The 20,358-nt window shown below is 44.7% G+C and overlaps 1 protein-coding gene across 1 annotated transcript in view; it reads right to left on the bottom strand.

Moving 5' to 3' along the window:
- The window catches only part of NAE1 (NEDD8 activating enzyme E1 subunit 1), a 39,033-nt gene that overhangs the window by 17,792 nt on the left and 883 nt on the right, over positions 1 to 20,358 (bottom strand). Inside the window, exons 2-15 of the mRNA XM_056526065.1 lie at positions 19,725 to 19,828; positions 17,755 to 17,815; positions 15,435 to 15,465; positions 14,337 to 14,408; positions 13,675 to 13,754; positions 13,486 to 13,595; positions 5,960 to 6,069; positions 4,624 to 4,686; positions 4,486 to 4,549; positions 4,322 to 4,413; positions 3,180 to 3,239; positions 2,610 to 2,743; positions 699 to 774; positions 535 to 574 (exon numbers count right to left, since the gene is read on the bottom strand). Coding sequence (XP_056382040.1) covers positions 535 to 574; positions 699 to 774; positions 2,610 to 2,743; positions 3,180 to 3,239; positions 4,322 to 4,413; positions 4,486 to 4,549; positions 4,624 to 4,686; positions 5,960 to 6,069; positions 13,486 to 13,595; positions 13,675 to 13,754; positions 14,337 to 14,408; positions 15,435 to 15,465; positions 17,755 to 17,815; positions 19,725 to 19,828 — 1,097 coding nt within the window. The remainder of the gene's footprint in view (positions 1 to 534; positions 575 to 698; positions 775 to 2,609; positions 2,744 to 3,179; positions 3,240 to 4,321; positions 4,414 to 4,485; positions 4,550 to 4,623; positions 4,687 to 5,959; positions 6,070 to 13,485; positions 13,596 to 13,674; positions 13,755 to 14,336; positions 14,409 to 15,434; positions 15,466 to 17,754; positions 17,816 to 19,724; positions 19,829 to 20,358) is intronic.

Below are 20,358 nucleotides of genomic sequence, written 5' to 3'. Positions count from 1 at the left end.
TACACCCTGGCTGGAGATATTTTGACGAAAGGTGTACACGTTACTTTTATGTCAACTAAAAATAAAGTACAGTTAAATTAACCCTAACCCACCCCCACGCAAGTCTATGGGACTTCCGTGCATCTCCTGATCGTGTTACTCTCCCGCTGCAGAGATTGCCCAGGATTTTCAGAAGGCATTTGCAGGGAATAGTTAGTACGGGATATGAAGATCCCGATCATCTGCCTCACACAGCCATTATCAAGCATAATATATATACACACACACACACACACACAATAACACAATGCTATTGTATCCAGAAAAAAATTAACCAAAAAACAACAATGCATACATATTACATACAGCAGCATCTGCTTTTAGCATCCACTAACATGTATTGTTTTTATCCTCTTCAAGATGTATACCTATACAAACGCACTGTAAATATAGCCTATTTCAATGTGTGTATTAGAGAATATAATGCTACATTTCAATAGCAGATGTATTTATTACTATCAGACAAATAATACCAAGAAAATATGGTAAACTTACAGAAAAGGCGGATATCTTTTTCAGATATGCTTTCTGGGGGCTACAAAGAAAAAGTAAGAATATATCATTAAAATGAATTTTTATGTAGCAAATACTAAATCTTGTGAAAAATACAAAAACAAAACAGCCATAAAGAGGAATCAAACATTGCATAACAGACTTACTCTGCCAATAGACTGCAGGAGTTTAGATACATAGTTTTCCACAGTAGCAGCATCATTTTTTGCTTTCTCCCGATACCTAAAAGGCAATAGTGAACCCAGGGTGACAGGTTAAATTTTGCAATTGTCTAAAAACACACATGGGGAATTCACAAATGTTTACTTGAGGCTGTTTGATAAATCTAGCATAACTGTCTACGTTTAGACCAACTATTAGTTGGCTCACTAATTAAGCCACCTCTATAAGTCACAAAACATTGGTTTAAGTCATGCTAGTCAGTTTTTAGGTGCAAATTGCACCAAAACTCTGGCACAATTGCCATCATAAATCTGCCCTACAGCTGGGGGTTAAAAAGTACCTGTCCAAATAAGAAGAATGTCATCCAAACATGCTGATTTTGGCAGCATCAGCTGACTCTCTTCTTTATGGGGGTGTCTGTTATTGATTGAGAAACTTGAGTATGTCAGATTTAAACAAACCTGTTGAAAACACGAGCATGCTTGGCCGAATGTGCTTGTATATGGGAGCATTAGAAAGAATGAGTGCTGTCAGCTGAACAAGCATTTCGCCTACAGTTATTTAAGGTGTATGGGCATACATATCTGATGATAAGGAAAAACAGATTGTATTCTACTGCTTGATAAATGGAGAGAAGATGACCCTTTGGGTGTAATGTCTTTAATTCCTCCTAATATTGTAGCAAACCTTTAGGCTTACTTAGTACTTGGTCAAAAACAGAAGAAAAAAATGGGCAGCACTCGCCGCTCTTGATGCAGATGCAAAGTGTTTCTTCTTATGTAAAAAGTGCAGACATTAATACATAACTGGCGTGTTGGATGCAGACAAACATAACTTTAGTGCAGGTATACGTGTGTAGACACTTGACCTGAAGTTTTGTTTGTCTGCATCCACCATATCAGTGATGTATTCAAGTTAGCACATTAAACAAATAAATATTTTGTACCTGAATCAAGAGCCGTGCGTGCTGCCCATTTGTTCTCCTGTTATGGACTGCGGAAGCTGTTTATACAATTACATGGGAACAAGCACTTCCGTTTAGTAGAGTTGTCTAACCTGGAGTACCACTTTACTAGTGGGAAGGTGGTTAATCCCTACAAGCCTCCCATGAATGTGTATCTCCGTAGTGCTGGAACTATCACTTATTACTTGGCCTCATCTGTCTTCATCTATGTGCGGCAATTACCTGAAACTTTTTCCCCCCCAGTGGTTTAGTTGCTTGTAGTTTATCAGAGACAAGTAAATCAATTAAACATTTACACTCTTATGCAAGTAACGAATGTAATGCATATTATGGACTAAAATCCCCACCACCATCAATAGAGTCTAAAAATACAACTCTACAATACAAATTAATTGACTTCATTGACAATATAGATCCATACTGCCCTTATAGAAGACACTTGCAAGCTAATTGAGTTTAGATATTTGGATCAATATTTTAGACTCTATTAATGTCTAACACATAAGAACTTATTGCCTTCAATAGGGGTGAACAGACCATACAATCAGATAACAATGGTTCTGTGTTTTAGACGGTTGACTTCTATAGGAATATAAGAATCCATATTATATCTATATTTTCAGCCTTCATGGTTTACTATGGGAAGGTTACAGATCTTTGATTGTTTGACTTGTTCGAAATAATCCTCCTTACGCCAACTTCCTACTGAAAGTGGTAGGCTTGTGCTCATACCCAGGAGGCAATCTGAAGCGGAGCTGTAGTGTAAGCCAAGGAGAACCATAGAGCTATATTATGGTCAGATGGAGAATTAGAATTGGGAAATTCCCATATAATCGTTGACGCATTTTTTTTTTTGTTTTACACAGTTTAAACCTTTTCAGGAATCATTTTATAAGCTATAGCAAAATAGCAAAAATATTAAGAAGCTCACACATTCTGCAGCTTAATGAACTTATCCGAGTCTGCAATCATATCTGGGATTGTTCCTCGCAGAGGCAGATTCCCTTTCCCTTCAGCCGCTGTAAACTCCTTAACAGCTCGAGCCAAAATCCAAAAGTCAGAAGACTAAAAATAAAGAGAGGAGGTCACAATTAACTTAAAAGCTGATACTGAGATACTAAAAACATTCAGATTTATTTTTTTTCCAACTTCATTTGTATCGGACCGTTTTAAATGTGTACAGCAGAGTTCCTTAACTAATGTTAAATAAAGGTTTACATAATCTGGCAAATGGATCAATTTAAAAGGGGTTTTCCAGGCATTGGGTGCAGGCAGACTGCAGCCATCAATTATTTTTTCCTAGAAAACCCCAAATGACAGATTGTAGGGCATCCTGAATTACTGGATAGTCGTAGGAAAGTATATAAAACTTACTTCCAATGGAAGAGAACCTTGGGGTAGTTCAGTGCTAAAACAAGCACCAGACATCCCAGATTCTCAAATCTCAGATTAAAGAAACTTCACTATAATTACATATTTGATTTTCAGTCGTGGGTTTTACCTGTTGAGTTATGTTCATGCATCGTTCATTACTAAATATCTCCTCAATGTTGCTGGGGACCTGAGGAAAACATAGGCAAGAATAAGATTTCCTAAACAGACAAGGAGTATAATAAAATACTGACCCCGAAGTTTTAGATTTTATTAAAGTGTGTACACTTGGCCACAGGATATACAATGACTTCTTGACAGATGCAGTTCTAACCAATCGGGACCCCTGCATCCAGATTCCAGACTGCTTAAGGATCTATTTACTGCCAGCACTCTAGATATGCCTAAATGCATAAAAGGGGCATAATCCTTTAAAGGGGTACTCCACTGGAAAACATTGTTTAAATCAACTAGTGCCAGAAAGTTAAAACAGATTTGTAAATAACTTTTATTAAAAAAATCTTAATCCTTCCAGTACTTCTCAGCTTCTGTTATGATCCACAGGAAGTTCTTTTCGTTTTGAACTTCCTTTCTGCCTGACCACAGTACTCTCTGCTGACAACTCTGTCCATGTCAGGAACTGTCCAGAGTAGGAGCAAATCCCCATAGAAAACCTATACTGCTATGGACAGTTCTTAAAATGGACAGAGGGGTCAGCAGAGAACATTGTGGTCAGGCAGAAAGGAAATTCGAAAAGAAAAGAACTTTCTGTGGATTATAACAGTAGCTGATAAGTACTGGAAGAATTAAGATTTTCTAATTAATAGAAGTCATTTACAAATCTGTTTAACTTTCTGGCACCAGTGGATTTAAAAAAAAAAAAAAAAAAAAAAAAAAAGTTTTCCAGCGGGGTACCCCTTTGAAAGGGTAATCCAGGGAACTGAACTTTTTAGAGACTTATCCACTATCCAAGTGTCTGATCGTCTGCTCCGGCCCCCACCTTCCTGGATGGACAGAAGTGTTGGCCCGTCACGTCACGGTCACATAAGTAGCTGAGGCCCCGTACCCTGGAGATTGCGGGGGATCTAACTGCTGGGACCCCCTGCAATTTCCTGTACTTATCCTCTATGCAGAGGATAAAAGTCTGATAAGTTTAGTCCCCCAACTACCCCTTTAAAAGGGATGTATAGGAATTTTCAACCATTTTAACATGACAGCATATCCTGGTATGTACTGATTTCGCTGTCCATCCGCAAACTGGTCACTACTTACCTTTGTTGTGTTAAGTGCCGTATTCACGTTCTTCACAGCTTCCTCAAAATTCTCCTCATCTTCAGGTGCTCCATGCTCATTCTTTAGAACACCTGTGACACCAGATTACAGGTCAGATCCACGGACAGTGTGTAGGCAGTCCCATGGTTAAAAGGAAACCCTACCTTGTCTGAGGAGATCTCGGAAGGCTTCCTTTTCTTTATAACTCTTGGGCATTCTTCCTGCGTTCTGCAAGAAAAGTGAGGTGGTCAGAAGAAAGTCAAGATACTGGAGACCTTGCACAGACCCAACCAGAACCATACCTCTCTATGCCATTTCTCTAAGTACTTGGCCACCACAATAATCCATGGAGTGTGACTGTGATCCTAAATGTAGATTAAAAAGCAGCAACAAATAAATACATCTTTATAGACAACAGCAAAAACAGACTGTGTGTTAACGTGATATTTGCACATACTGTACTTCCCAGCTTTACTTTCCTATTATACTGATAATATAAGACTCAGATTCTAATACTGCAATTGCTGCAATTAGGATACCCTTTTATAAATGCCAAAGAACCAGCCACACATTGGCCACTGCATGGGAAATGTAGAAATATCAAACCCATTAATACAAGAGCTACTATTACAATAAAAGGTGGAGGTTCTTAATACAGAGAACCCCCTCTGTATAATGACCACATTTCCTAATAGGCCATATGGAAATGGACTACCCTACTGGTACAACCTCTTAAAATGAATTTTATTTGGTATTCCCAGTATCAGCCATCAGTGGGGGTCTATCCACGAGACTGCCATGCCCTCTGGACATCTTCTCATCCAGGCGCTATGTTGAGAACGACGTGTAATTTTCCACTGAACTGGGCTGAGTTTCAGTACCTGCACACTGCCTAGAAGACCGTGGGGCTATGCAGAGAAACAGAGGGTGCTGCTGTGCTTAATAGACTACCAAGAACCTTTTATTACAGCAATTTTGGAGGGCTCAGAGGTTGAAACCTTACGAAGCGGCAACATACAGCAAATGCTACCAAGATGCCATAACTTGCAATAACCAAAAATACCTCTTCAACTAAATATTTAATTAAATTAAGACCCATGTGCAACAATCTCTCGGCCATTCAGTGGCCATGAGCTGTAGTGCGTTGCCATGCTGATGGGAGAGGGCAACTGCAGGGACACGGGGGGACATTTATCATTGAGTTTACCCCTTTTTCTTGTGTATTTTTTTGCGCAAAAATTTGCGCAGTGACTTTTATTGCATCTTTTTTGTGCATCTTTTTTGATAGAATATTTTCCAATGTTCTCTACATACTCATGTACCGTAGACAGAAAAATGCTTTACACACTAATTCATTATTGCGCATTTTTTGTTTACATATTTAAACTTTGCGCAAAGGCAACAGATTTTGCGCAAATATAGAACACAGAGTAGTGCACGTACCAATGTGTCAGACGGTAGAAATATGAAGGAATGTCTATGTTTGAGCAAAATTTATCAACAAGCTTGCACACGGTTGATACATTTTGCACAGACATGCGAAAAATAGAAAGCATTGACATGGTTTAAATGATTTCTACCTCACACCGACATTGATAAATCTCCCCCACTGACTTTAATAGATGATATACTAAATACCTTTCTCTCCATACGGTCCAGGTCATATAACTGGAGATGTTCCCTGAGCTCAGTAAAAGGCTGGTCCAGCCTCAGATCCTCTAAGGCATTGTCAGGATGGGATTCAACAACTGAAAAAAATAAAAATCTGTGAAGAACGAAGCAAACATTTATAGGTGGCTGCTATTAGTTTAAGTCAGCAAAACTACAGAAAGGGCTGTACGGACTAGTAAAATACTCTACACAAAAAGGAAGAAATGCTCTTTAACCACTTAGGGACCATGGGTGTACAGGTACGCCCTGGTACTTAAGGACGTGGGAATTTCGGCCCCCCACCGGACGGGGACCAGACCTGAATGTCTGCTGAAATCATTCAGAAGGCATCCCGTGCAAATGCCCAGGGGGTCCTGAGTGACGACAAACCCCCCCCCCCCCCCCCCCATATTGGTGATTGCCGCAAATCGCTGGTGAATTCACATCGGCGATTTGCAGCAATTCCGGCTCATACTTGTCTCCGGTGACATGGAAAATAAGGGGGATCAGGGTTGTTCAACACCCCCCCCCGATCCCCCTGAAGGGATAGAAGTGAGGTGGCAGGGGTGTCACCCCTCCTATCCCTGCTATTGGTCCGTCAGAAGTGACGACCAATAGCAGACCGGGGCGGGGGGGGGTTAAAGTTCAGTTGTCCATAGTCTGTAGTCCGGGCAGAAGAGGGGAACAGGCAGTGACCAACGCCGGAGGTCCACTTACCATCGGCGATCGGTGGCAGGCGGCAGAGGACGGCGATGCGGCAATCCTACGGAAGCTGGTGGGTTGTTGCCTAGCAACATCTGGAGGGCTACAGTTTGGAAATCACTGTGCAGTGCTCTCTAAACTGTGGCCCTTCAGATCTTGCAAAACTACAACTCCCAGCATGTCCCAAACAGCAAACAGCTGTCTCGGCATGCTGGGAGTTGTAGTTGCGTACCTCCAGCTGTTGCATAACTACATCTCCCAGCATGCCCTTCGGCGATCAGTACATGTTGGGAGTTGTAGTTTTGAAACAGCTGAAGGTTTGCCCCCATGTGAATTACAGTGAGTTTCCTGCTTCAAGTTTAAATTGCGGCAAATTTCCAGCCGCAGCGCAAACTCCTAGCGGAAAACTCACCGTAACCCCCCGCCTATGTGAATGTACCCTAAAAACACTACACTACACTAACACATAATAAAAAGTAAAACACTACATATAGACCCCCTTACACTGCCCCCCCCTCCCAATAAAAATGAAAAACGTATGGTACGACAGTGTCCTGTCGTATTTCAAGGAAACAGTTTAGGGCCACATATGGGGTATTTCCGTACTCGGGAGCAATTGCACTACAAATTTTGGGGGGCTTTTTCTCCTTTTTCCCCTTATGAAAAGGAAAAATTTGGGTCTACACCAGCCTGTTAGTGTAAAAAAAATAAAAATATTTTATGAGGCTTGCAAAGAACGTATAATGTGTGCTCTAATATTATTGTTTGATTGCCTCGGACACTGTCCGAGTGTTGTTGGAAAATTTGGAAATTTAATAAAAATATGTTAAAAAAAAAAAAAAAATATTTACACTAACAGGCTGGTGTTGCCCCATACTTTTTATTTTAAAAGAGGTAAAAGGAAAAAAAAGACCCAATTTTTCCTGAGTACGGAAATACCCCATATGTGTGTGTAAAATGCTCTGCAGGCGCACAACAAGGCTCAGGAGTGAGAGCACACTATGTACATTTGAGGCCTAAATTGGTGATTTGCACAGGGGTGGCTGATTTTAAAGTGGTTCGGACATAAAGGCAAAAAAAATGAATACCCACATGTGACCCCCATTGTGGTAACTATTGTGGTCAGCAAAAATGCTCTGGTCCTTAAGGTGAAAATGGGCTTTGGTACTTAAGGGGTGAAAGATGAAGCGATACTGCAGCTCCTGGTCTCCTCTTGTCCCCACTTCTTCCTAGTGATGCATCATCCCTGCAGGAACAGCCTACTCAGCCAAATATTGTACCTCAGTCAGTAATTGGTTGGCTGCACGGACAGTCTTTATTTTACTTTTACACTACTCCCAGGCATAATTTTTTTTATACCACGACGACCCTTTTAATAGGCATCTCCCATTAGAGACCTACCTATCTCTGTTGATATACGACTATGACCTAAACTGAAATATAGTCTAAACTTGAACTTAGTCATTAATCTCACTATTTTTTTTTTTTTTTTTTTTTGCAGTCTTCTTCTCTGTTCTCTGTGGATTTATGTATTTTGAGGATGACACTAGACACTAGGCATTAACAAAAAAGAAGTCGTCCCCTCCTGGCAACATATACCCTGCCCACTGACGCTGAGCGAATCAGTTTAGTCCCAAAGCAGTAGGAGGAAACCGACAAATCACTACAGAGAGTCCGAATAAGACCCAGATAAAAAAAAAATCTACCAAACAAGTCCACAGACAGGAAATCGATTCTCAGGTCAACAAACTAATAACCAAGGGGTGGGTGCTGTATCCCCCAATGGATCCTCCGAGAAAGAGATTTGACAGTAAGTATAAAAAAAACTACTTTTCTCGTTCAGCTCCATTGGAGAACACAAACCGTAGGATGTACCAAAGCAGTCCCCGGGGTGGGAAAACCAGCCAGAGAATTAGGCAGATGGCAACACCACCACCGCCTGCAACACTTTACACCCAAAACCGGCGTCAGCAGACGTGCAAGTGTGCACCTGGTAGAACTTGGTGAACGTGTGCACGGATGACCAAGTGGCCGCCTTACACACCTGCAGAGCCGAAGCCCTGTTGAAGACCGCCCAGGAGGTCCCAACAGAGCAGGTGGAGTGTACTGTAACCCGGAAAGGGGGACCCTTCCCCTTAGACAGATAGGCCTCTGATATGGTAGAGCAGCAGGGAGAAGTCCGCCACGAGACGAACCACGTCGACGAAGCACGGGCGCCGTGGCCAATCCGGCACCACTGGAATTGCTGGGATGCTGTCTGCCTTGAGCTTCCGCTTACCCTGGGCAGAAGGGGAAGCGGAGGGAAGAGGTAAGGAAGGGCGAACTGTGACCAGGGAACGACCAACCCGTCCACAGCCAGAGCCAGAGGATCACGGGACTTTGCCACGAAGGCGGGAACCTGCTGGTTAAGGCAGGACGCAAAGAGGTCCACGTCCGGGGTCCCCCAACGTTTGCAAATTGCTGCGAACAGCTCCGGGTGGAGAGACCACTCCCCGGGGTCGGGTGAGGAGCGACTCAGAAAGTCCACCTACCAATTGTCAACCCCCGGAATGTGGATCGCCCATATGGAGAGAACCTGGTGTTCCACCCAGACAGGAATCCTCGTCACCTCCGCCACTGCAGCAAAGCTGCGAGTGCCCCCTTGAGTGCGATTGATGCAAGCCACAGCCGTGGCATTGTCCGCTTGGACCTGAACCGGACAACCCCGAAGGAACAACTCCCAGTGGAGAAAACAAAGAAAGATGGCCCGAAGCTCCAGGATGTTGATGGGGTGATGGGCTTCCTGGGGGGGACCAACGGCCCTGAACCGTCCGGTCCTAAAAAAAAAAAAAAAACACCCCCCCCACCCCCAGCCGTGGAGACTCGCAGTGGTTGTTAAGACGTGCCAATGCAGCAGGAGAAACAAGCACCCTTCCCGGAGGAGTGGAGCCACCAAATGAGCGACCAGCGAGCCATGGGGGTCAGACGGATCCAGCGGTGGAGGGACCAAGGAGACTTGTTCCACAGAGACCGGATGGCCCACTGAAGAGGGTGGCACCGGAACTGAGCAAAAGGAACGGCTTCCATGGCCGCCACCATTTTGCCCAACACTTCCATGCACAAACGGATGGTCACCGGTTCCGGGCTGCCCAACAGGCGGATCCCGGACAGAAGAGCACTCTGCTTGTCCGGTGGAAGCAGAACCCGAGCCTTCTTGGTGTCGAAGCGAAGCCCCAGGAAAACCAGAGACTGCATGAGAGAGAGGTTCTATTTCTCCCGGTTGATCAACCACCTGAAACTGGTCAGGGTCTGAAGAGTGATGTGGAGACTCTCCTGATTTTGAGCAAAGGACGGAGCTTGATCAACAGGTCCTCCAGATAAGGAAGCATCGACATCACCCCCCCCCCCCAGGGCGGAGGATGGCGATCACCACCGCCAGGACCTTGGTGACCGAAGGGAAGGGCCACAAACCGAAAATGACCTGCCGGAACGGCAAACCGCAGAAACCTTTGTTGTGTCGGGAATGGGAAAAACGATCCCGGGGAAAAGAACCAAACTCCATTTGGTAGCCGTCTGAAACAACATCCCGAACTCAGGAATCGTGGACCTGCACCAAACAAACATCCCGAAAGAGGGACAGGTGACCACGCACCCGAGAGGAAGGCTCGGGTGGGGGCGTCCCTTCAGGCGGAGGTAGGCTTGCGAGTACCTGATTTGGCAGAGAAACGTCCAGAACGGTCGTCCTGCTTCCAGGAGGGGCGTGCTTTGAAGCTAGGAGCCTTCCAAGACTGCGAAGACGCCGGTTTGTCCTGGTGACCTGAGGCAAAGGACCAAAACGAAGAGGACTTGGGGCGAGAATTGGGGCAACGCACCTTATTCTGAGGGAGTAGAGAGCTCTTACCGCCTGTAGCCTCAGAGATGATTTCATCCAGGCGTTTGCCAAAAAGAAAAGGGCATCTCGGTGAGGGATTTCTTGGAGGCCGTGTCGGCATTCCAGGCCTTCAAACACATGGAGCAGCGGATAGCCACCAAGTTGCCAGAACCAAAGGCTGCACAGCGTGCGGATTCCAAGGACACTGAGCATAGATAATCACCAGCATTGGAGATCTGGAGAGCTAAGTCAGCCAGATCATCTGGAGGAGCCCTGGATAAAACGCCTTGGCGAAGTTGAGGGGGCCAGGCCTTGGATACCCAAGTCGCGGCGACGTGCCGGCTGCTTCAAAAGCGAATTTTGCCAAATTCTCAATTCCCTTGTCCACTGAGTCCTTGAAGGAAGCCGAATCAGCCAGAGGAAGAGTGGTGAATTTGGATAAACGAGAGACTGGAGGTCCACTGTAGGCGGGGTGGACCATTTGGAGACCAGGTCCTGGGTAAATGGGAACATAGCCTTCAGCCGTTTAGACCCTTGGAAGCGTTCTTCGGGGGTGCTTCCAGGCAGTCTTCAGCAGGTCATCAAACTCCGTATGAGTATTGAAGACCTTGGGAGAGCGGTGAGTGCGACGGAAGGAAACTTCTGGAGCTGGGTCCGAAGTTCCAGGGTCATGTAGGTGAAAGGTATCCCTGACAGCCGACACCAAACTGTCCACCATGTCCGACATGGATGACAGCTCTTTGGACTCCGAGTGAGGATCTGAGTCCACCAGTTCCCCAGGAGACCGGGAACGAGCAATGGAGGCTCTAGATCTAGTTGACATAGATCTGGAAAGGTGGGCCAGGGATCGGGAGCAGCCCCTAGGGTAGAGGGGACGCTGCCTAGTAGATGGGGATAGGGAGCGAGAGCGGCATGGAGACTTCCCATCGGGTGAGGAGTCAGAGTAAATGACCCTGGGGTGTTTGTAAGAGCGGCTGCGGCCAGAGGAGGCTGAACGAGCCTCCCAGGAGAGAGGACACAAGGAGTAGTGCTTCAAGGCAGTAGCCACCTCCCTGGAAACATGCAACAGATCAGAGATCATCTGGGAGAGTGAGGACACCCAAACAGGGGGAGGGTCTGTGACCACATGCTCCAGGGAGCTATCCTCGGCGGAAGGCACAGAAGGGCTGGGACGTGAAACGGAGCAGGCAGAACAGGTGGACTCAGCCTAAGCACCTGGCATTTTAGTTTTACACCCCGTGCAAGAATAGTAAGTGACTAAGGCGGCGACCGCCCGTCTGGGAGAAGGTTCGGAGCTGGGGTCGGACATGGAAAGGAAGAGAAAAATCAGCCAACCCAGAGAAAAAAAAAGAATAGAACGCCGCGGCTGAAGCAGAACGCTGACTCGTGCGACAGTCAGAAAGACTGTCGCACCAATGAAGGAGCGCCGCATGTCAGACCCAGGTGGAGGACATGCCAGCCATGCCTGTAATAATAAAGTACAAGAGGGGGAGATTCATCAAAACCAGTGTAGAGGAAGAGTGGTGCAGTTGCCCATAGCAACCAATCACATTGCTTCTTTCATTTTTAACAAGGCCTTTGAAAAATGAAAGAAGCAATATGATTGGTTGCTATGGGCAACTGGGCAACCTTTACTCTGCACAGGTATTGATAAATATCCCATTGAGTTCCCAATCAGGCTCCCTGTCCCAGAAGTAAAAAATAAAGTGAAAGAAATAATAATAAAGGAATCCCCAGCAGCCCAAGGGGGGACGGGGATGGAGGAGAGGGAGAGGGGACAGTGATACTTACCTAGGAAGATGTCCCATATACTCACCTCTGAAGTCTTCAACCAGTCTGGTGCCACCTGCATCATACCAGGCTGCAAAAGCGAGGCAAGCAGGGGCAAGAGGGTACCCGGACCCAGGGTATATCCCTTAGCGCTTGTCTGTGGCGAGAGGGGGTTAACGGTGCACACCTTATGGACCGTGCCGTTTGCTCGCAAGTGGGGGATCAGGCAGCGCCATGCTCCTGTGGCCCCAACCTAGATAAAATGACAAAGAAGAGAAAAGATTTAATTCTGATAAAACTATAAAATAATAAAAAGAAAACAAGGTCTGGAGAACTCCAGACCTGTGTCTGCCTCCTACTGACACTAAGCTAAAACTGATTAGCTCAGTATCTGTAGGCGGGGTATATCCTGCCAGGAGGGGCCAATTTCTTTTTTGTTAATGCCTTGAGTCAGCGGCCTAGTGGCAGCAAGATATACCCACGGTTCCTGTGTCCCCCAATGGAGCCGAACGAGAAATATATGTGATCTATCTATCGCTCTTACACACAGTTTTATTTACTCATTCTTTGGCAAATATTTGTTTTACTGTTGGGTGATGGTTAGTAGTTATTTTATTTTGCATTATGTTTTGTATGAGATCATCAATGGGATTTCTATTTTTTGATTTATAACCCCAGCAGTTAAATATGCATAGAATAAATATACCTATACCTATGGTGAATGTGAGGGGGTGGGACTAACGTGGTTGCACAGCTGTGTGGTGTGATGATGTCAGTTCCTTCTCCCATATATAGGATTCATTGTCTTAGTACAACTTGTATGACTAAGGTCAGGTTCCCTGGCCGAAACGCATCACTGTTCACTTGACCCTGTGTTCAGTGTGGTTTTAAACAAAATGGCACTGTTCGGAAGAGCCGTTGTGCTGGGCAATTTTCTTTTTCAAGTGTACCATCGTGCCGTGTCCGCACGAGCCCGTGCATCAGCAGGACAAGAGGGTGAGCTGATTCTCATCTTGTGCATAATAAATATATAACATCTTATCTACAATTGACTAACACCAAAGCATATTGCTTTTTCTGATACAACTGGTGACTTATTTCCCTCTCCCCCGCCATTTATTACTATTTATTAAATGTTAAAAGATATATATAAAGTAGTTAAAGATGTTAGATTAACAACCACTGGTCTTACCAGTATGTTCTTTCACGATAATCCTCATGTAGCCAACAAAGCCATATGTCCGGCAAACCAACAGAGGAATGTTAGCGCTCCAGAGTGTTTCAGCCAAACGCAGCAAAGTGCTGGAACAGATTTAAAGGTCAGACAGATTATGAGTCGCACAGTGAAGGTGCCACAAACTAGGTGGAAGCGCAAGCCTACCTCTCTGACAGCTGAGTGGCGATCACTAGAGTGAATTTGCTGAAGAAGGATGGATCATTGTCTAAAAGCTGGTCCGGATTCTAAAGAATAAAAAAGTAGTTAAGAGTGAAGTTCCAATATTATATTACAAAAATGTATTTGATCTATGTATGGCATGGACTCCAGCTGTTGCAAAACTACAACTTCTACCATGTCCATATAGAAACAGACACACAAAGTATGCTGGGAATTGTAGTTTTGCAACAGGTGGAGAACCAATGGATAAAGACCAATGATCTACAGTGTGAAACAACAGCACAGAGCTCTATTACATTGTCTACGCGGTACTTAAAGTATTACTATGATTTAAGTAAACTTTTGACATGTCAACAGTTTAAATTGGTTGGGGTCTCAGTGCTCTCTGATCGAGTACTCCTCGACTCGGTGTTCAGTCAATCTGATTGCAAGAGAGGCTCCATTGTAGTCTATGGAGCCCATCTCCTGCATTAAACCACAAGCAGGGAGTGAGGAATGCTGCCATGCCCTTTACTCGGTTATAACTTGCGATTGGAAGAGTCTCAGAACTGAGACCCCAAACTATTTAAACTTTTGACTTGTCTGTGCGACATGGCAAAAGTTAAAGCAAATGTCAGCAAAACTTCAATGATTTTTAGTGTACAAACCTCAGATATAAAATTGCCTGTGACGTCTTCATTCAATTCTTGCAACAGCTCCATAGAGGTCTGAGCCCGACTCTGGAAAATTTCAAAAGTTCTAAGTTAAAAATAAAACATATTACATTTTTTCCAGTGCTACCATTTAGATCATTCAAGTATGCCGAAATAAAAAAGTCTATAATGGATATGCAGGACATACAACTAAAGTCCCACAATGCACCACACAAAGCTTATGCCCCATTCACATTACTATTGAGGGCTACATCAGGTATATGTCAGGATATTGACAAAAAGTTATTTTAATGTAATCACACATACAATGTAAATGGCTGCCATGGCTCAACCTACAATTTTCTACATAACAAAAAAGGTGAACATCATAACATAACTTTTATTGATACACAGCTAAAAGATGACATTTTTATATTGATTGTTGCTGGGTAACATCAAGACCCACAGAAGTTTATTAATCCTCCATCAATAGAAGAAAAAGAAACAGGTAGGAAGGTCAGGGCATCCAAAGTGCAACAGAAATATGTTACAACAGGGTCAGTGGGTAAGTTGAGTTACCCCCATCCCCCACCCCCCACCCCCCCTCCGGTTTGTTTCAGCCCCACCTTCTAGTTAAATATTAATTTTCTGTCTATTGGCAGCTTATTTGTGTTGGTCTGGTTTTGACGTGGATTTTGACTACATATCAAGTTATGTTTTAATATACTCTTGGGTATACTATTTTGCCACATTCCGCAGGAAACCCAAGCATGGATTAAACATTTGGCAAATAAACCAAACATAGTCACTAGTACATTATGTTGGTCTATTGAAGTCAACAAGCACTCTGCTGGTCCACTGTGGTATAAATGGGAATAACTTTTCAACAGTATCCCGATGCAAATCTTAGGTGTAGACTCAAAATGTGATGTAAAGACCACCTTGGTTCTGTAAAGACACTGGATAGGCATGAGGATGTGCAGTCTAAAAAGGTAAAAGAAATCAAGCAGACCTTTTTTATGCAGCTAGAAAGGGGAACGTGGTCTTATTCCTAGGATGGATGAAATTTGGGAGGGGGGAGCTTACTTTCATTCAAGTTAGATTTGGCCTTACCTTTCCAATGCTACTTCTGTGGAGGAAAAAGCTGGAAAAAAAAAAAGAGAAAACTAATTTATGATTTCTAGGAGGCCCAAGACCCTAACTTCTAGACCTCCAGATTATCATAACAGTTCACACTATGTGTATATACAATATAATAGGGGAATATGCAAAGCAGCTCATTACATCCCCTTTTCAGGTAATGTTCCCTGGTATCAGCTTAGCTCCTGTTAAGGAATATAAAAAGCTGATCGGGATTTATATAAATATATAAGACATCTGTCCTTTTGGCAAACCTTGTATGTTTTAAAATATCACCTTTTGTTGCATTGTCCCATGATGATAACCCCAGGCTGAAGGTATGTTCACACGCCGGAATGTCCGCACGGAGAATCTCTGTGCAGACATTCCGGACACTGCGGGGTGCCGGCATAACCTGCCAGCACTAGGACCGCACAGGAATGCACCGTCATTCTGTGCAGACTCCGCACAAAGAATGAATGTTTTCATTCTTTGTGCTAACACTGAAAATGGAATTTCCGTAACGGAAACATCTGGCACGGAAATTCCTCCGCGTTCACAGAGAAGCAGAATCCTGTTGAATTCTACGGGACTCTGCTGCAGCGGAATCTCTGGCACAGAAATACTGCTGTGTGAACATGACCTTAAACTAGCGTGTTCCACTACCCCAGCCATCCAACCAGCTAGAAAATGTAGCACAGCACTTAGTTTAATTATTCAGCACAGGGCTTCTCAAGCTATTCTTTTTTTTTTTTTTTTACTGGAGCCTCATCCTATAGGCCAAAATTATGCCTGGATCTCTCCATCTGTTGTGGAAGTCCATGCAAAAATGATACATATTGCTCAGTCTTAGTCATTTGTTTTCTAAAATATGTACCAAACGAGTCAATAGAAGTTCTAAACCAGAGATCATTGCAGTCAGAGAAAGGACTGTGCAGTTTAGTCACTTGCCCCAGCTATGCCTCACCAACAACTAGGGGGCACTTCATTGGTGAAGCCAGCTTCATAGTTTGAGAAGCAATACTCTACAGTGCTACCAAAGGAGAAATAAAGCATTACACAGTTTCTGTGGACAATAGAGATTTATCAAAAACTGTGCAGAGGAAATATTGCCTAGTTGCCCATAGCAACCAATCAGATTGCTTCTTTCATTTTTAACAAGGCCTCTTCAAAATGAAAGAAGCGATCTGACTGGTTGCTATGGGCAACTTGGCAACGTTTCCTTTGCACAGGTTTTGATAAATCTCCCCCACAGTGCGTGCAGTGCATAGATAGATCAGGTCCTCCAAGGCATGAAGCCCCTCTCCACTCTAAGGCTGGGTTCACACTACGATTTGTAACTACGGTTCCCGTATACGGCTGGGAGGAGGGGCTTAATCGCGGCGCCCGCACTAAGCCGTATACGGGAACCGTATTTAATGCATGTCTATGAGCCGACCGGAGTGAACCGTAGCCTCCAGTCGGCTGCTTTTTCAGCCGTATGCGGTTTCCCGACCGCAGGCAAAAACGTGGTCGACCGCGTTTTTGCCTACGGTCGGGAAACCGCATACGGCCGAAAAAGCAGCCGAACGGAGGCTGCGGTTCACTCCGGTCGGCTCATAGACATGCATTAAATACGGTTCCCCTATACGGCTGAGTGCGGGCGCCGCGATTAAGTCCCGCCCGCCCCCCCCCCCCCCCCATCCCTCCTCCCAGCCGTATACGGGAACCGTAGTTACAAATCGTAGTGTGAACCCAGCCTAAGTAAGGCTGGGTTCACATCACGTTTTCTCCCATACAAGAAAAAACGTTCGGTCGGCTCATTTTTGGGCCGTATGCACTTTTTCCCCGGACCTAAAACTGTGGTCAACCACGGTTTTAGGTCCGGTTGTAAAAGCGCATACGGCGCAAAAATTCGCCAACCGGACCAGGCGTTTCACTCTGGCCGGCTCATTGATATGAATGAGCCCATAGAAAGGCATGCGGGAGCGCGAGGCTTCACCTCCCCCCTGCCGTATGCGCTCCCGTATGGGAGAAAACGTGATGTGAACCCAGCCTAATATATGAGGGGCCTGAATAGGCACCTAGAAGGTAAACCCTCTTGGTCATAACCTCAGTCTGCAGTGCGGCATTGATCGTTATTTCAGGGGGATGTTGCATGGGTGTATTAGGACCTCCTACAGATGCCCACTGTTAAAGTCATCTATCAAGGTGACAGATCCTTTTCGGAAGTAGATGTATGTAAACGGCAAAGCCATACTTATATTAGGATCTATTTTTTTTACCCAATAGATATAGAGCATAAAGCTGAACGTTTTGCAAACAAATAACTTACTTGTTACCAACATCCTCTCCACTGACCACATTACCATCCACAATGGTGAAGGAGCCAATACCTGCAAAGCAGAAGACGGTTAAGGTCTGACAACCATAGGTTTAATGGAAGCTTTATACGTTTAAAGGGGTACTCCAACCCTAGACATCTTATCCCCTATCCAAATGATCTCTCCTGCAGCACCCCCGTTCACCAGCTGCACAGAGCGAAGAACGCTCCATAGCTAATGATGGGCGATACAGGGGCCGGAGTATCGCGACATCATGGCCCCGCCCCCTCGATGCAAGATTATGGATAGGGGATAAGATGTCTAGGGGTGGAGTACCCCTTTAACCCCTTAACGACGCAGGACGTATATTTATGTCCTGCGACGGCTCCCGCGATATGAAGCAGGATCGCGCCACGATCCCGCATCATATCGCATCGGTCCCGGCGCTAATCAACGGCCGGGACCCGCGGCTAATACCACACATCGCCGATCGCGGCGATGTGCGGTATTAACCTATAAGAAGCGGTGGTCAAAGTGACCGCCGCTTCTAAAGTGAAACTGAAAGTGACCCGGCTCCTCAGTCGGGCTGTTCGGGACCGCCGCTGTGAAATTGCGGTGTCCCGAACAGCTGACCGGACACCGGGAGGGCCCTTACCTGCCTCCCCGGTGTCCGATCGGCGAATGACTGCTCCGTGCCTGAGATCCAGGCAGGAGCAGTCAAGCGCCGATAACACTGATCACAGGCGTGTTAATACATGCCTGTGATCTGTGTAAGAGATCAGTGTGTGCAGTGTTATAGGTCCCTATGGGACCTATAACACTGCAAAAAAAATGTAAAAAAAAAGTGTTAATAAAGGTCATTTAACCCCTTCCCTAATAAAAGTTTGAATCACCCCCCTTTTCCCATAAAAAAATAAAACAGTGTAAAAAAAATAAAAAATAAACATGTGGTATCGCTGCGTGCGTAAATGTCCGAACTATAAAAATATATCATTAATTAAGCCGCACGGTCAATGGCGTACGCGCAAAACAATTCCAAAGTCCAAAAAAGCGGATTTTGGTCACTTTTTATACCATTAAAAAATGAATAAAAAGTGATCAAAAAGTCCGATCAAAACAAAAATCATACCGATAAAAACTTCAGATCACGGCGCAAAAAATGAGTCCTCATACCGCCCTGTATGTGGAAAAATAAAAAAGTTATGGGGGTCAGAAGATTACATTTTTAAACGTATAAATTTTCCTGCATGTAGTTATGATTTTTTCCAGAAGTGCGACAAAATCAAACCTATATAAGTAGGGTATCATTTTAACCGTATGGACCTACAGAATAATGATAAGGTGTTTTACCGAAATATGCACTGCGTAGAAACGGAAGCCCCAAAACGTTACAAAATGGCGTTTTTTTTTCGATTTTGTCGCACAATGATTTTTTTTTTCCGTTTCGCCGTGCATTTTTTGGTAAAATGACTAATGTCACTGCATTATGGCAAAAAATAAGCCATAATATGGATTTTTAGGTGGAAAATTGAGAGGGTTATGATTTTTAAAAGGTAAGGAGGAAAAAACGAAAGTGCAAAAACGGAAAAACCCTGAGTCCTTAAAGGGTTAAGGGCAGGGTCACATGGAGCGCATCCACAGCGTATTTCAAGCTGCAGATGTGCCAAGGGCAGTCACAAGAGTGAGCTCCCTGCTGCGGCCGAGTAGCTCTGTGTGTCCGCTTGTAGCAGTGGATTTCTGCCGCTACAAGCAGACACACAGAGCTGCCCGGCCACAAGGACCTGTCACCTGTATGGCTTATTACAGGGGTAGATAACAAAGCCCCCAAAACATTTCAATGCCAACATTCTTTTAAATTTGCAGGCCAGGCCAGGTGCAGGGAACCTTACTTATGGATTGTTCTTGCTTATATAGTGCTGGGTTCTGATAGAAGTGAACACTGTATATGACATAAACACACAGGTCAGGTTATGTCACCAACCTGGCAACACTAAGTTCTTCAGGATCTCGGTGCCAGTGGCTGTGGCATTTATCAGGCACACATGAGCTGACTCCAGAGCTTCCTGCCCATGATCGCCCCATAACCTACAAAACAAACACACAAGCCTGTAACATACATTGCATCACAAGGGGGGCATCTAGGGTTGCCACCTTGCTGGTATTTTACCGGCACAGCTGGTATTTTGGCCACCCAGACGGTATTTTTATATTAAAAACACCGTCAATGCAATGGCTGATATTTATACAACTAATCCTCCAACTCTCGGAATGTTGCACCAGAACGTATACCAGTGTTTCCCAACCAGAGCTCCTCCAGCTGTTGCAAAACTACAACTACCAGCATGCCCGGACAGCCAACGGCTGTCCGGGCATGCTGGGAGTTGTAGTTTTGCAACAGCTGGAGGCACCCCTAGTTGGGAAACACTGACCTATACTATATACTACTATATAGTCCAACATGCTGGGTGTTGTAGTTTTGCAACAGCTGGAGGCACCCCTAGTTGGAAAACACTGACCTATACTTATATACTACTATATAGTCCAACATGCTGGGTGTTGTAGTTTTGCAACAGCTGGAGGCATCCCTAGTTGGAAAACACTGACCTATACTATAT

Source organism: Hyla sarda, chromosome 6, assembly GCF_029499605.1.
Source record: "Hyla sarda isolate aHylSar1 chromosome 6, aHylSar1.hap1, whole genome shotgun sequence".
In the NCBI taxonomy this organism is placed as follows: Eukaryota; Metazoa; Chordata; class Amphibia; order Anura; family Hylidae; genus Hyla; species Hyla sarda.
The sequence above is the reverse complement of the archived record's forward strand: the minus strand, read 5'-3'. Positions and strand labels throughout refer to the sequence as shown.